Here is a 16,319-nt window from a genome sequence, read left to right as displayed (position 1 = left end):
CTTGTCACACTTTCTCCTCACAAGTCTAAATATTCATGTGGATATTTGCCAGTTTTGTGATTGGGAACACATTTATAAAGATGTTTTATACATTATTTCATGAAAATAATGAGTTTTTATACCTGAACCTGTGTGAAGTTCATAGAATGTATAAAATAAACACAGGAAGGAAAGTGCTGAATGGAGAAAGGTCAAGTGATGATAATGTCAACATTGGGACCAGGATTTGTTTTCTTGGGTTCTATGTCTGCTTTTAATTGAATTTCGATCTAAAGGTGAATCTGCTTTACACATGGAAAACTTCCTTCAGCCCCCCAAAATTCCTAAATTGATTCACCTTTAAGGAATTCACATTTTATTTTATACAGTTTTTCAGAGGTTGCATTTGGTTTGAAAAGGATGATCCTGACACTTTTAAATCAAGAGAGTATACTCTTTCTGTTCTCTCCACCTAGCACAGAAGGTGTGCTCCAGTCCTGAACACAGAGATCTACTGTCCTTTGCAGGCCACCATACCTGAAATCCCCACTTTTGTAATCTTTCCAAAAATACCTAGTGCAAATTAAGAATGGATGACACATTAACATTTTAGCAAATTTTATTTTATTTAAGCAAATTTTTCATAGCATGAATATCTGACCCACAAAAGTCATATGATACAAGCAGGTTTTTCCTTAAGGAAGAAAGTTCTGGAATGACATGGGTTGACTGTGAAACAGATTCTCATAATGTTAGTAAATCAAACTCATTGGAAGTGGTGACCAGAGCTGCATTTTTAACAAATAATCCACCTGAGGTTTATCTACAATACAGCTGATATTTCACCTTAGAAAACAGGCACTTGCTCTCAGCATGTGCACACCTGTCTAGCCAGAGTGTTGCAGTATAGAGCTTGACCAGCCATGTGGGCACCACGTGGGTAAGGGATGAGGCTAACTTTGTCTACTTCACAATTTTCCTTACATTCACTATCATGGGGCAAGCCATTGTAAGCTCAGTATTCAGTAAGCTGGAAGATATCTCTTCTAGGTGCATATTAACAAGGAATAATATGTATCATTTACTGAGTACCCATGTGCAAGCCACAAGACTAGATGTAGAAAATAGCTATTTAATCACGAATTTTAAAATGTATATTAGGTTTAATTATCTGCAGCCACAAAAGTAATGATTTCTATTTTTTAAACTCCTGTTTTAAAAATTCCTACACTGCACTGTAAAAAGTCAAGAAGACAGTCATTGACTGAGTTCTGCTGGACTTGTTCTCCCTCTACTCTGTTTTGGTCAGGAGGAGAGAAACAGAACAACAGCAATAACAACATGTTGCATGTGTGTGTGCAACAGATACTCATATCTATGAATGAACTTATATATATACAAACACTACCATTTGAAGAGGTTGATGTTTATTATCATGGAATGTTTTCCATGCGAAACACTAAAAGTTTCTCAGACAAAGGAACCAAATAAAAGGAATAAAGAATAAGCAGCAAAGTATTGTTTTAATATTTAGAATTACCATGCTCCTAAAATGGATGTAGATTCCCTCTTTAAGAGCTAGGTACTATATCCAGCATATTATTCCAAAAAGCTCTTAATAAATAAGCTCTTAGTAGAAGAAACCTGTATCTCTCTTAATTTCTTTTTCAAAAACAGATGTTAGAACAGCACTTTAAATCTAGTTTGAAGCATCAGAAACATTTGAGGCTTGGTGGAGTGAGAGAAAATGTAACACACGAACTAAACTGCAAACTTCAATCTGCATAAATATTATTTCCCATGTAATATCCATCTTATCTAGAGGCAAAATAACTCCCTGTGGCCCCAGGAAAAGATTGGCAGTTAACTTGGTGACTATCAGTTCCATTTCTGTTGGACATGCTCAGTGGATGGTAAAAGCTGAGCATTGCTTTTTTTTTTTTTTTTTGTAGTTATATTCATCACATGACCTAATTTCCATGGCATGAACCATCTGGTAAATTTTAGATGCTTTACGCATTTTAAAGAAAGTTTCCGGTTCCCAAGGTGGGGAGTTCCTGATTGCATAGGGAGCGCCTCTAAGGAAAGCCCTTCCCCTGCAGCCGGCTCCCTGCGTCTTGCGGGTGCTGCGGGGCGGCGCCGTGGCCGCGGTGGGGCTCGGCGGGGAGATGCAGGCGGCTGCTGCTGCCACAGTCCACATCCTGCCTCGCAGGCTCTGCCATCCCATTGGCCGGCGCTGCAGGAAGATGAACGCCACTGCTTGTGTTTCCTTTTAATGCTGCTCTGACAACACCGGGGGAAAATGTTTTCTCAGGAGCTGGCGCAGAAAATCAAGGGCTACCAGGAGCAGATCGCCTCGTTGAATTCCAAGTGCAAGATGCTGACGATGAAAGCCAAGCACGCCACCATGCTGCTGACGGTGACCGAGGTGGAGGGGCTGGAGGAAGGCACCGAGGACCTGGACGGGGAGCTCCTCCCCGCCTCTTCGACCCACCCCTCTGTGGTCATGGTAAGGATCGGGTCAGTCCCCACCGGCTTTTCCCTTTGGAGGGGAGCTTAGGTGCTGTTCCCAGAGCATTCCCAGGGCTTATTTTAGGGATCAGCTTTAGATCTTGCAGATTCCAATTAAGAAGCAGTTTCCTTAACTCCCTTTTGACTACAGTTGGGCCTGAGCCAGTCTTTGACACTGTCAACAGTGCCTGTTGAAATGAAACTATTTGCTTGAGGCTGCTGAATTACTTCACCTGTCCAAGATCTGCCCTGCATTTATTTACAATTGAGCAATACTACTGAGAGGCTCTGAGCTTTATTTTTAAAAAAAGAAAAAGAAAAATCCTCTGTATAGTGTTCTGGTGTCCTGAAGGATGGGAAAAATAACATACGTATTTTAAATGATGTTCTCCAAGCTAACTAGTTGATTAGGTGTGTGCGTATATTTGTTGTATAAATTTAGATGAGAAATTATTATGAGAAAAAGAAGAAATTTCAATGTTTAGCTTTGAATTAAAAGAAATACTCCATTAATCTCTATTTTGTATCATGATATTCCCATGGACTTTGCATTCATCTAAAATGCATTGACTGTTTTGGTAATGTCAGTGTTTTATGGTGCTGTGTATTTCCCCTCCTATGTAATGTATAAACATATATGAGTCCATTTAACAATATGCTATTTTGGATGCATTTATCTCCCTAGGACATTTGGAACGTGAGTTGTCATGAAAGGCCCTTTTCTCGTTTGTAGGATTTGTGATTTTTCAAGTCTTTTATAAAGACAAAATTTTTTAAAAATTAAGTTTTTAATTAGCAAAACTCTTGAATGTGGTATACATCTTTCATTCCTGTACTAACACAGAATTAATATGCAAATTGGAGTCTCAGTCATTCTAACCTTTGTTATATAATTATTAGTTTTGACCTGTGCCTGGCCAGATCTTTTGTTAACATAGCTAACTGATTTTCATGTCCTCTGGGATACATTTTATGTGGCAGATGACTGCAGGTCGCTGTCACACTTTGCTGTCACCTGTCACTGAGGAGTCTGGGGAGGAGGGAACCAACAGTGAGATTTCCTCTCCACCTGCCTGTCGCTCCCCTTCACCTGTGGCTAATACAGATGCTTCTGTTAACCAGGTACCTCCCCCTTGGTGTTCCCCTGACTGTGAGCTCTGGGCAGATGCAGTACTCCATTCTCTCTCTTCCTTAGACTGTGGGTGTGAAGCTTGGATTTCATTGCATTTAGTTCTGGGGCCTCACCATTAGGTGTTATAGTCCCACAAACCATGATTGTCATGTGAGACTACTGGCCCAGTATGTCATCTCCTCTCCTGGGCCATTGACAGTGATATAAGTAAAAACTAGGTCATACAAATTACAACCTGGGAAGGTCTCTTTTAAGAGATGATGGCCTTTATTACTAATAATCATGTGCAATGGGGTACTGCATCCTAACAGAAAATGAAAAGTCTCTGTTACTATTGTAAAATAACATAATTCTATGGCTATGTTAACATTCATTGAACATAGTGTTGATATTTACTAGCTCAGATTTTGATTATGGGAAACTTCTGTTCCTTATGTTATACTTTTTAAATTCCCTAATTGTGAAGAAATTTAAGGGATTTTTTTTCCAGGATATATTTTGGAATGCTTGGTAGATTTTAATTTTCTTATCTTTCAATAATCTTACAGTTTATTTCCTATAAAATCAGGCTAATATCTTGGTATGAGATGGGTTTTAGCATTTACTATTGTAAAAATAGATTATACTAAATTAAATGTCAAACATTTTAAGAGCGATATTGGATAAAACTAAAAAAAGTACTTTTACAGTAACCCAGACCTTTAATGCATGTTAACTAAAACTTATTTTTTAGCCAGAACAATTAAAAATAGTTTTAATCATGTTACTATGAAATTATGTATGTGTTCAAAAGAGTAGAGATGTATTACCAAGGAAAAGCATGAAATAAAGCAAATGTTTTATAGGATATACTATAAATAATCATATTATTTTTATTTTAAAACAGAAATGTTCCAACAGAGACTTCTGTGATCAAAAGAACTCCCCTCCCAATTAAAAGAGAATATAAAATTGGCAAAACCTTTAGATAATATAGTTTTTTTGGTAAAAATCAATATAGCCCTGGGAAAGTTATTAACTCATTCTGCATCAAATATATTCTGAGCACCTGCTTGGCACAGATGATGGGGCAGTGACCCCATGCACAAAGACTTTACCCTCGAGAGAGAGGTAAACACTGGACAAATAAGAACAGAAGTAATAAGAGGAAATAAAAAAGAACAACCCAAAAGGAGAAGTTCAGGGGACCCTGAACATAGCAAACTGTTCTCTAAATTCTGATGTAAAAATATATATTACTCATCTTTGATGAGATATTCTTCCCTATAGTCACAGATGTTATTAGAATTAGAGAAATTGGGCTCTAGTCAGCTGCTTATTGTATTCAAAAAAGTTTATTCTATATAATATACTTAGAGTTCTTAAGTTTTTCAAATTGGACAATTGTGATCTTGAGATGAACACTGTGGAAAGAATATACCTTTTCTAAAATTGTAAGTCTCCATGCTACTTAGCTCTTGTAAAGTGTCTTTTAGTATACACACGAATGTGCCCCGTAAATGATAAAACGTGAAAGCATTATTATTATTTCTTGACTTAACTGTAAAGCTTAACAGCATCCTAAAACTGAGTGAGGTGAGATTTTTTTTTGGTGGTTCCATGTTAGCAATTCTCCCCAATCACAGGAAAATATCAATTAAATCACATCCTTCATCTAATACACTGATTAAGGGATGCTGTAAGTAATACTGGAAGGGTCTTTATTTAGGTTAACTTAGTCCCTTTACTGTGAAGCTGTTAAAAAGCCATCATATTAAGCTTGGCATTGCTGGAACAAGTGAATGCCATTATTTTGGCCACACGTTATTCTTGCACAGTAGTGTAAATCAGAGGACAATAACAAACATGACCATGTAACCAGTGGTGCATTGGGTGACACAATTGTCTCTTGAAACTGAGGAGTATGTTTAGGATCCCCTTAAGTTCCAATTTTCAGACTCTAAGCCCTGTACAGAATGTGCACAGAGGTTTCAAGGAGCAGCCAAATATAACTGTTTTATAAAATCCCAGCTGTTACAGGTTTTGTGGTTGCTGTTTCTGTAAGTACATCTCCATTACCTAACTCTGTCTGGGTTGTGCTTGTTGTTTCTGTAAGTACGGCTCATTACCTAACTCAGGGTGATCTGTCTGTGACAGTAGTTCCAAGGTAAAATACAATAACTTAGCTCACTGGAGAGAGAAACAATGAGGCATCCCCAGAATTTGCCTCAGGCTTCTATGTCCCCTTAGATGCAGGACTTAAAGAGGTCACAGAAGAGGTAAGAGAAGTGAGTTTGCAAAGAGGGATAGCATAAAGGGCAAGCCACTGGCCTCTGGGTCAGAAGTGCCCATGAGTCTCAGTCCTTCCTCCACTGAGCTGAGTGCATCTGCCAAGTCCCTGCACACTCTTGTGTGTAAGTGTGAAACAATATTTCTTAATTTACAGAATTGTGAACATCAAATATGTTTCTAACCATCAAAGTACTTTTAAAACTGGAAAATGCAAATCAAAAAGTAGCTATGGCTACCCAGGTTTATTTCCTTAGCGATCTACTGGGTGATGATTCTCCTAACTTAGGTCCATAAGCAATGAGAGATATATTTCTGAGCATGATCTCTCATGATAGTAAGTGCTGAATTTTGTTTTTATTGTATCATTTGATTTATTTTATTGAATTTATGTAGTTTTCAAACCAAGTTATTCATCTATAAAAGGTGATATATTTTCAAATCCTTTAAAGAAACTAGTTGTCATTCCTGTCTTTAGGCCTGAGCCATATATACACACAGAGCCAAAGTTTTTTGGTGTGTGACAAGTTTATTTTGTTCTTGTTCTTTTGGAACCTTCTTTATTTATAATAGAATATTTAATATAAACATTCTACAACATTTCAACCACGTTTTGCTTTTCCTTATCCATTTTATAAGACCCTTAGTGGATGCCTGAAACCATGTATAGTACTGAACCCATCTGTGTTTTTTCCTGTATATACCTACCCACGATGGAGTTCATTTACAAATGAGGTCCAGTGAGAGATTAACAATAATAACAGAACAATTATAACAATATACTCTAATAAAAGTTAATTGAAATTTATGAACTGTTTATTTCTGGAATTTTCCTTTTAAAATTTTCATACTAAGATTGACTATGGGTAAATGAAATGGCAGAGACTGAAACCATGGATAAGGGAGAACTCCCGCCTTACTTTCCATGTGTATAAAACAATAGGATTGACAAAAGTGCTGTGACATGCATGATTTATTAGTAGCATACATGCCTGCCTTTTGTTTACCAAACTCTCTAGTGTCCTCAGGAAAACTGTCACAGTCTTTAAAGAGCCCACAGTCTCTGTGAGAACAGGCAAATGATGAGACAAGGGTGGCAAGTGACCAGACAGGGTGAGATGGAGCAGAATGTGATAGGAGGCCATAGAGGAAGCACCTAAGCCAGGTGGGCTTCAGGTACAGGTCAAAGAAGGGGCCCCCTGTGGGAAACCATGGAGGCAGGAAGAAAAGTGACCCATCAAGGCAACTGCAAGTAGTTTTAGAGAAACAAAGGTTTGGGGAAGTGGGTGCAGAAATGAGACTGAGGGGATGCAGGAAGCACACATCACCAAGGCCCGTGGAGGCCACACAAGTGAACTGGGACTTCATCTAGAATTTAATAGCTAACTATCCAAGGGAGTTTAACAAGCAGCTATGCACAGACTGAACTTCATAACAGACCATTCAGTAGGAGAGAGGTGGGAATAGTCAGTCAGGGAAGCCAGTTAGGGACAGAAGACATACACACTCATGCCTGGCTCATCTAGGTGCTAAAAATGGGAGAAACAGGCCAGAGCCTCTGTGAATGTTGCTGTGGGCATGTAGACACGGGGTCTAGTGACAATGATACATACCTTCAGGTTTTCAAAGGAAGCTGTGAGTCTGGATTTTTAATACAATCTATTTTAATTAAGATAATTTAAAAAAAAAAAAAGTTAAAACACCGTATGTACCAAACTAAAGGCATGCAGACCAGAGGCAGCCTGCAGGCTACCATTGCAGTCTTGGAGTTAGGAGGGTAGTTGCTGTAATGAGAATTTGAACCTTGATTCTGGGAGGGATATGCGTCAATAGAACTTTATCCTTACATAACCAGTGGCTGGTAAGGATGAGAGGAAATTTATAGCTTAGATGGGTATAAGTCCCATGTAATGAGAGAGAGAAAAGCCTTTATCACTTTTTCCTGAATTCATTTCTCATTTTTGTGAAAATATTGAGTTTGAAGAGCCTGTGAGATATATGTGAGCAGCTGGATGGTGTGAGCCTGGAGCTTATAAATTACCAATAGTAAGGAGTTAGTGGAAAAATAAATTACAAAAGAGAAATATTGAATGACCAGGGAACTGAGAAGAGAACAGAGGAGTAAGTGGAAAGTGTTTCCGAAAGACAGTGGTCCGTCGGTGCTATTGAATGCTGCAGAGAGGTCAAGCAAGGGCAGGACTGGAACACGGCTATCATATTTCAAGGGAAAGAAGCCACTGATGACGGTGGTATGAGAGGCCTTATTGTGGTCATCAGGGCTGAAGTTCATTTGGGCGTTGAGGGGTGGGTTGAGAGGGAGAGAGTGACATTGCTATCTATACCGCCATTTTCAGAAGCTGGATTATGAAGTGACAGTTCAAGCCTGTGGCACAAACGGATCCATCTGCGATGATCCATCAAAGTGGGATATGTGGACATTTCTAGATTGGAATATCAAGAGAAACAAAATTATAAAGAAAGAGCATGTCTAGGTATTTTTAGGTGGGAGAGAGTTGTCTCTATATGCTGAGGAGAAAATCAACCAGAAGGAAATGCCATTAATGGATTGGGGTCCTTGAAAAAGTTTATGGGACTCTGAGATCAGATGGGAGAGACCTCCTTTAGCAAGCCATCTGGCAAGCATGAGGTAAGGGTGAGTCCAAACAGAGCCAGATTTGTGAATATTTGAGCTGATGGCTCTGTGTGTGTGTGTGTGTGTGTGTGTGTTATATGTGTTTTACTCTGGAAAGTAAATCTGAATTGAACAATGGTTAGGATTTTCCAGGTTTGTGAAGCCCGGGTTAAAGGGGCAAGGGAAACAAGAGTGTTGGCAAGAAAGGGGCATAAGTAACTTTAAACATAGCAAGAAGTACCTGTGGTGTGAACTGACTCAGTGAGGACCATGCTCAGCGTGTGGGGTCTGAAGTGAGCTGAGGTGAGCGAGGAGCAGTGATATGAGCCTGTCAAGGACTTGGGAATGCCACAATAATGCACTCAAGATGGCACAGGGTCAGGAGTGAAGAGGAGCTGTCTGCCTGTGGCCATGCCATCAAGAAATATTAAGGACTTATCTAGAAGCCTCTGTACCAAATGCATAGGAGTAGTCACTCAGATGTTATTTCATTTAGTCCTGAAAGTCACCCAGTGTTGAGCTGTGCACAAGATGCTGCAATTGTACATGTTCTTAGGAGAATGTCTACCAGATCTCAGGTGTCCTGATTCCCAGTCTAAACTTCGGCTGCTGCCCCACCATGCTTCTGCCCTCTTACAGACTGCAAAACACCAGACCCCTCTGGCCAGTGTTTCCATGGGGCTAGAGCCTTCTTTAATACCTATTACCACTACATGGTTATCAGGAAGGTTCCAGCATTTTAACCTCATCTAATTATCTTCAACAGCACAAAACTGCAAATTTAATGAACTTTATAATCATGACTCACAGAATATAAACATTGCTCTCCCTATTCAATTTCCATTAAGATACAGATGCACATAGAAACTATTGAAAATACATCATTATATATCTCAGTATAGTAAAATCACTACCATAAATACAAAACATGTAATATTACTCATGACCCAAGAGATTAAAAAAATTCAAAAGCATGGATTTTTACCATTCCCTTTGATCATATCTTACGTACTTCCAGGAAATGAATAGGAGAAAACTTTGTTTCTTAGTTTCAACTTCCTCATTACGTTTTCCTTTATTTAGTATTAACATTTTAAAATTAATTTCTATAAATAATTAAGTCACAAATTTTGAAGATCTAGCTATAGCTGCAAAATGACTGTCTATATGTGTAACTTTCTTAAATCAAATACTTTTTAAAAGACGGTTCGCACTCTGGTCAATACCTTGAATAACATTTTTAGAACCAGATCATTTAGAATCCCTCATTTTGCCATACTAGTCAATCAGCCAAGTTCTTTGTATGCCGATTTTACCAAATATAAAATTAGTTTTGGTTACTTGAAATATTGGTAAAGTTATTTATTTCTTTTTAAATAAACCAAAATGTTATAACTAGTTCAGCATTCTTCTGTATGTGTAAATTCTTCTTGTTAACAAGAATTTACTGATTCATAGAGAGATGCAAATCCTAGACCTTTACTCACATGACAGTACCCAAAACAGGTTGTTCTAGACTCTGTCTTTCCTTTTGAATCCTCCACTGTGCCCTCCCTCGCAGGACATTGCTTATTACCAAGCCTTGTCGGCTGAGCGGCTACAAACAGATGCTGCAAGGATTCACCCCAGCACAGCGGCCTCCCAGGAGTTCTATGAACCAGGACTGGAGCCCTCTGCTACTGCCAAACTGGGTGATTTGCAGCGTTCTTGGGAAACCTTAAAAAACGTGGTAAGCCCTTGAAATGTGGGATTGGTTAAAGTCACCAGACACCCATTACCTTAGGTATTGTCTTATGAAATGCTTACAGAGTGTTACACATCCACTACATGGCTGAATACCCTTGGGTAAAGCGGGGAGGAAAGAAATGTCGTAACCTGGGAGATAAGAGGTAAGAAACTGCTAGTAAGATCCCTTTTCTTGTTTAGATCAGTGAAAAGCAGCGCACCCTCTACGAAGCTTTGGAACGGCAGCAAAAGTACCAGGACTCCCTCCAGTCCATCTCAACCAAAATGGAGGCCATCGAGATGAAGCTTGGCGAGAGTCTCAAGCCCAGCAAGAGCCCAGAAAGCCAGATGGCCGAACATCAGGTAAAAATAGTGATGACTCCAGCTTCCTGCATGATTAAATAGGTGCTACAGGCCTGTTGGTTGGGCCTGTGTTCCAGAGAGCAGACTGTCCATTCCGTCACTGCTTCAGGGGAGCTCTACTGAGGAAAAAGAAGGAAACCAGACCTCCACTCTGATTGTAAAAAGTTGTGTGCATTAATATGGCTTTTGCACGTTTATTATACAAAGTGCATTTCCTTGCAGTTGCCAAACTGTTTTGATTTTGTTGTAGAATAACGCATCCCAGATCTGCCTTCTCTAGGTACTAGCCAGTATGCTCCCATCACTGCCCCATTATTGTCTAAGAACCTTAAGTCTCAGACTTCAGTGGGCAAAGAAGGGAGGCTAGGTGTTCCAGGTTCTTATCTTGTCAATGTTCTGACTTCAATCATTTTTAAAAGATTATACAAACTAGCAAAGCTTCAGTTTTAGATGAGAAACAGCGGATTGCATTAACCTAATTTAGAAAACGATGTTAAAAATTCATCAACTTAAAATTCCTGATAAGAACTGTGCATATTTTAAAGTCTAGTTGGTACTTTAGCAATACTATCAGGTGTGCTATTAAGACACAATCATATTTGTGTGCTATAACTGGGGCCTGAGGAAAAGTAAGATATTTTTAGACATTAATGAAGAGCTATAAAAGCATGATGTGCTTATTAGCTTTATCTGCTCTACATCTTTATGGTTTTAGAAGCAAGGATAACCTTAGACTATGTTGCATTCTTTTGCAATACAGGGAGGGCCTTACAGTATAACAGAAAAATGAGAACATTTCATCTAAAGACAGCATATTGAGAAATAGTGGTTTCAAATTTTTAACACCCTGGTAACTTCTCAAGATAGAGATCAAGTGCATAGCACCCATTTCAGAACTTATTTTGATAAACTCCTTCAGAAGGTCTTTCTGCCATGCTGAAGTCACCATAATCCTCCAGATTTAGGAAGTGTTCCGTGAAAGTGTGTAATTATTCTAGACCAGGTGGCTATTCGACTGCTCTCCAAAGCCCTTTACCTTCCAGAAGGGCCTCAGGGTTGTGCAGTCCTCTTTAACTGATGCTCTGGTCTTCTCATGGCCAACAGCCGCCTCATTCTCATCTGAAGGGGTGTCCTATTGCCCCCAGGGAGCTCCTGGCACTCCTTGCTGTTCCCAGTCCCTTAGTTCTGTTTGTCCTGTTGTCCCCTGGACCTTGTCTTCATGTCATCTGTGGAAGGGACTGCCTCACCACCTCCCCATTTGATGAAAGCGCTGCTGGCCAACTTGGGCTGTCCTACATATGGTCACTTTGTTTTAGCATCCAAAAGGAACATAGCATGCATTTTCTAAGGGCTACACCAGAGAGAAGTTAACAGTCAGACACTCAAATTCTTGAAGCTGATGAAATATAGGAAGGTTTAAATATTTACTCCTTCTCTCTACCTTCAGGTCACATCCACCTTCATTCAAGGTCCATTGCCCTCTAAGGCCACAGTTCCCAAAACCCTTCACTGGCTTTCACAGGAGTTAGGAATGGCAGGGAAACAGGATTCTGGTGACTAGCCATGACTTTCAGTTCTTAATTGAAAATGTGAGTTAGCTTCCACACCATTCATCAGGCTTTAGTATGAAATAACACATAAATGGACTATAAAGCAAAATTATTCTTTCGTTCAAAGGATTTAGTTTAAAACACTCGAAACTGCACACTAGTATTAAGCATTATACATTGAAAGTGAAACTGACTCTTCTTCTAATTAAGGCCAATCACAACTCCGTTGATTTTTTGGTCCCTTTATGAATTAAGAACTGCAGTGCTAACCATAATAGCTGTGAGAAAATGTAACTGATTTGATGATAATTACCGGACATCGGGACTCAGTAATGATATTCGTGGCTCTAATGGGAGAAAGAGAAAATGTAAAGAACATTCAATATCATTTCATATATCACCAGAAATCTAACATTTTCCATCTGAGCAATTTTTGCTACTTTTTACTGTCTGTGCCTAAGTTCAACAGATTCTGGGACAGAGCTGCCCACGAGAAAAGCTAATGGTATTACAAAATCTAAATGTGTTCTTGGCTTCTGGAATCATCCTTTAAAAATGCCAAGCACTATTATAAAATTGCTGTTTTTACAATTTTGAAAAAGTCCAGTATGCTTTTTATATTTTTAAAAATTTATATAAATACTCTCATTGTTATTCCTTTCTTCTTAGAAGTGTAGTTTCTTTATAGTTAACTCAATTCCCACATATTCCCTCCAAATACTTCTCTAAGTAATCTAGGTGGAGGAACCCAGGCTGACCTGGAACTTGTGTTCTTCCTGCCTCAGCATCCCAGATCACTGGGATTGCAGGTGGGCACCACCATGCTGGGCTCAGTGGAAAATAGGCTATTCTTAATTTGAACAGTCACCACCTCCATTTAATCTCTATAAAACGTTCCAAAGCATTTTCCTCACTCCAAAAGAATACCCTACCCATTAAGCTTAACTGCTGCTGTCTCTAAAGTATGAACAGAAGCCTGAATCTAACAGGATGAAAAACAGCGGTTTTTACAGCACTTAATCCTTTTGTTGCTTAATTCAGAGAGAAATTTTAGAATAGTTTGAGTTAGAAATGAAGCCAGCAATTTAGCAGCACACCTGGTTGTTCAGATCCACGGAGATTAAATGAGGACACGTATTGATTTTTTGATTGCTTCATGATTCAGATATCAATTTTTTTCTATCATGAATCAGAATAAATTAAGTTCAACTAGAGGTGTTGAGCACCTATGATGCACATATCAGAAAGACACACTTTTCATTAATGTATGATTAAAAAATCTGCTATAGTGGTGGTGGGAATTACCAACACATTGCACAGAAAGTTAAATGTAACTGTGGGCTAGAGCAGTGGAAGTAGATTAAATGAGATTTAGCAAGAACTTTGGGGAGATAGAGTTTTAAAAGCTGGAATGACAAGAGGAGTGGGTAGGAGGCACTATAAATGTAAATGTGTGTGGAAAGAGAGTGAGCATGGTGTGAAACCATGAGCAGGCTCTTCTTGCTTCTGTGAAGGATCAGTGCAAAGCAAAGAGACATAACGAGGTCAGTCTAATTATGGAGGAGCCTATAAAATCAGACCAAATAAAATCAGGTAAAGCAAGTGATCACATAACAACAGAAAATAAGTTACTAAGACAAAAAGTACTTTGAATCATAACAAAAGGGACCATATATTAATTCGATGCAATCTTGTTTAAAAATCTCAGCAAGTTTTTTTGATGGAGATAAATAAGCGAACTCTAATATATATTGCAAAAATATCAAATGCAAAATGTCAAGAGCAGCCAAGACAACCTTGAGGAAGATGAATAGAGTTGAAAGACACATCCTACCAGATTGTAAGACTTATAAAGCTCTAAGAACTGAGATAGTATGGCATCTGTCAATGGCACAGAATTAGAGGCCAGAAATAGACTCACATCTACATAGATACTTGGCTTATGGCAAAGATGGCACTATAAAACAATAGGTGAAGGAAAAGAGTAATTTTGATTCCTACCTACAATGGACACAAAAAATAAGTTTAGATGAATTATATATCTCGACATAGTGTCAGGACCAAAAAAAGAAAAAAAAAGGGGGGGGGGTTAAAATAGTGCTTGCAAACTGTCTACGGTGAATATCTTTTCTTAATTTCTAATCCATCAAAGACTAACACTTTGTAAGATTAAATGAAAGCCTGTTTGATGTTATGACAATGTCAAATTGCTATAAAATTTCTTAACACCTGTTCTCTATCTTTATCTCATAAAAATCCTGTGCCAAACTTTTTGAAGACTGATTCCATTCCATAAGAACCATGTTTGGGGTAGCATTCATTTTGTGGTCCTCCTTCCTTCCTTTCACCCTCTCTCCCTTCTTTCCTACTTCCTTCTTTTCACCCTCCTTCCCTCCCTCCCTTTCTCCTTTCTTTCCTTCCTTTCCCCCTTCCTTCCTTTTACCCTCCCTCCCACCCTCTCTCCATTCTTTCCTTCCAGCCTTCCTTCCTTTTTCCCCCTGTGCTGTGGGTTGAACCCAGGGAGCCTCAGGAATTCTAAGCATGCCCAGTGTCACTGAGCCACACCCCCGAGTCCAGTACCTCTTTAGAAGATAACATAATAATATATTCATGACATTGTGGTAGGCAAAGTATTTTTAAAGTAGGACACTGACAACCCTATTAAGGAAAACATCAATCTGTAACAAAATTAAGAATTTGTTTATCAAAAGACACCATTAAAGGATTTTTTCCCAAAGCAGAAAAAAAAAAATAGGAGCAGATATTTCCAGAGTGAGAACAGACATTTGCAATACACAGAAACGAAAGAAACACAGACACACAGAATTCTTCCAGATCTATAAACAGCGCTTACAGATCAATAATATTAATAATTAATGGAGAATGCACTAGAGTTTTAGCCAGCAGTAAGAAGAGATGGCCAACAAGTGTCTGAAAAAGTGGTTGGTGTCAGGCAGCAGGGAAATGCAGATTAAAACTAGCATGAGGTTCCACTGTGAACCCACTAGAAAGGTTTAAATTAAAAAGATTCACAAGCCAATTGATAGTACAGAATGATACAGGTGAAAGTAAGCAGCTCTGTGTGCAGCACCATCAAGCCTGGCCTTCGTGGTAGGAGTGAACCAAGCCAGATGTGAAGCAATGATTCCTTTATGATTCCACTTCCATTAAGCTGAAGTGCAGGCCAAGGTCATCGACCATATTTACAGGTCAACCAGTTGGTGGGGGAGGAGGGGAGGAGCCACAGGGAGGACATCAAAGGGGCAGGGCATGTTGAGTCCTGGATGCTCTATTTCACCATCTGGGTGGCAACATGTGTGTGTGCATTTTGTGAAAATTCACAGAGCCACACACTTCGCTGAATGTAGGTAATATTGTCAGTGTGATAGCCTCTTAGAAATCAATTGGACAGAACATAATATTAGAGAAAGAGAAGGGGGTTTTTTAAAATATTTTTGAGAGTTTACTTGGAGGAGGCGCTTGTCTACAGCAAAACTTGCAGTCCATGGGAGATATGGAAACTGTCAAACGTTAACTAATATAAAACTTACATTACTTGACTTGGCCCCAGTCACCTCTCCTGTTATGGTGCCTTTATTTCTAGCATGCCATTCAAATTCCAAATAAGAATTTCTTGCAAAGGTTTCAGGTGAAGAGCAAGTCATAAAATATGAAAAATGAGAAATGAAAACCATGTATAATTGTGGTAGATGTTAAATGGGAAAACAGTGCTATTGGCAGAATGGTAGAGTTCCTTTAGATGGGGTGTCAGGAAAGGCATCTAAGGGGTGACATTAACCTAAGACTGAAGAGTGAGCAGAGCTATCACACACACACACACAGTGGGAAGAGAGTTCCAGCTTGAGGGAACAGCATGTGCAAAGGCTGTGAGGCCAGAAAGAGCTGGGGGCCCTGGAGACAATGAAGAAAGCAGGAATTCAGAGAGCAGGAAGGGGGTGGGTGGTGGTACAAGAAACAGGAAGCCTGAGGCCATGCAAGTGATAAGGAGTTCATATTTTATTTTACTGACAGGAAGTCATTACATATTTTGAAGTAGGGGAATGAGAGGATTTAAGGGATATTTTTTAAAGGCCATTGTAATTGCTTTGTAAAGAGAGGCCTGAAAGACAAGAGTGAAAGCAGGCAGACCCATGGGGAA

At 39.1% G+C, this 16,319-nt stretch overlaps 1 protein-coding gene across 16 annotated transcripts in view; it reads left to right on the top strand.

Annotated features, from left to right (window-relative positions):
- Syne1 (spectrin repeat containing nuclear envelope protein 1) overlaps window positions 1–16,319 on the top strand; it is a 373,023-nt gene that overhangs the window by 222,593 nt on the left and 134,111 nt on the right. For 15 of the 16 annotated variants that reach the window (XM_048800010.1, XM_015502320.2, XM_048799993.1 and 12 more), the window contains 4 exons: window positions 2,294–2,488; window positions 3,472–3,612; window positions 10,084–10,251; window positions 10,449–10,610. In XM_048800010.1, coding sequence (XP_048655967.1) covers window positions 2,294–2,488; window positions 3,472–3,612; window positions 10,084–10,251; window positions 10,449–10,610 — 666 coding nt within the window. The remainder of the gene's footprint in view (window positions 1–2,293; window positions 2,489–3,471; window positions 3,613–10,083; window positions 10,252–10,448; window positions 10,611–16,319) is intronic. The other variant, XM_048800022.1, reaches the window with a different exon arrangement.

The sequence above is a fragment of the Marmota marmota genome, unplaced genomic scaffold (genome assembly GCF_001458135.2).
Source record: "Marmota marmota marmota unplaced genomic scaffold, marMar, whole genome shotgun sequence".
NCBI classification, from domain to species: domain Eukaryota; kingdom Metazoa; phylum Chordata; class Mammalia; order Rodentia; family Sciuridae; genus Marmota; species Marmota marmota.
The sequence above is the reverse complement of the archived record's forward strand: the minus strand, read 5'-3'. Positions and strand labels throughout refer to the sequence as shown.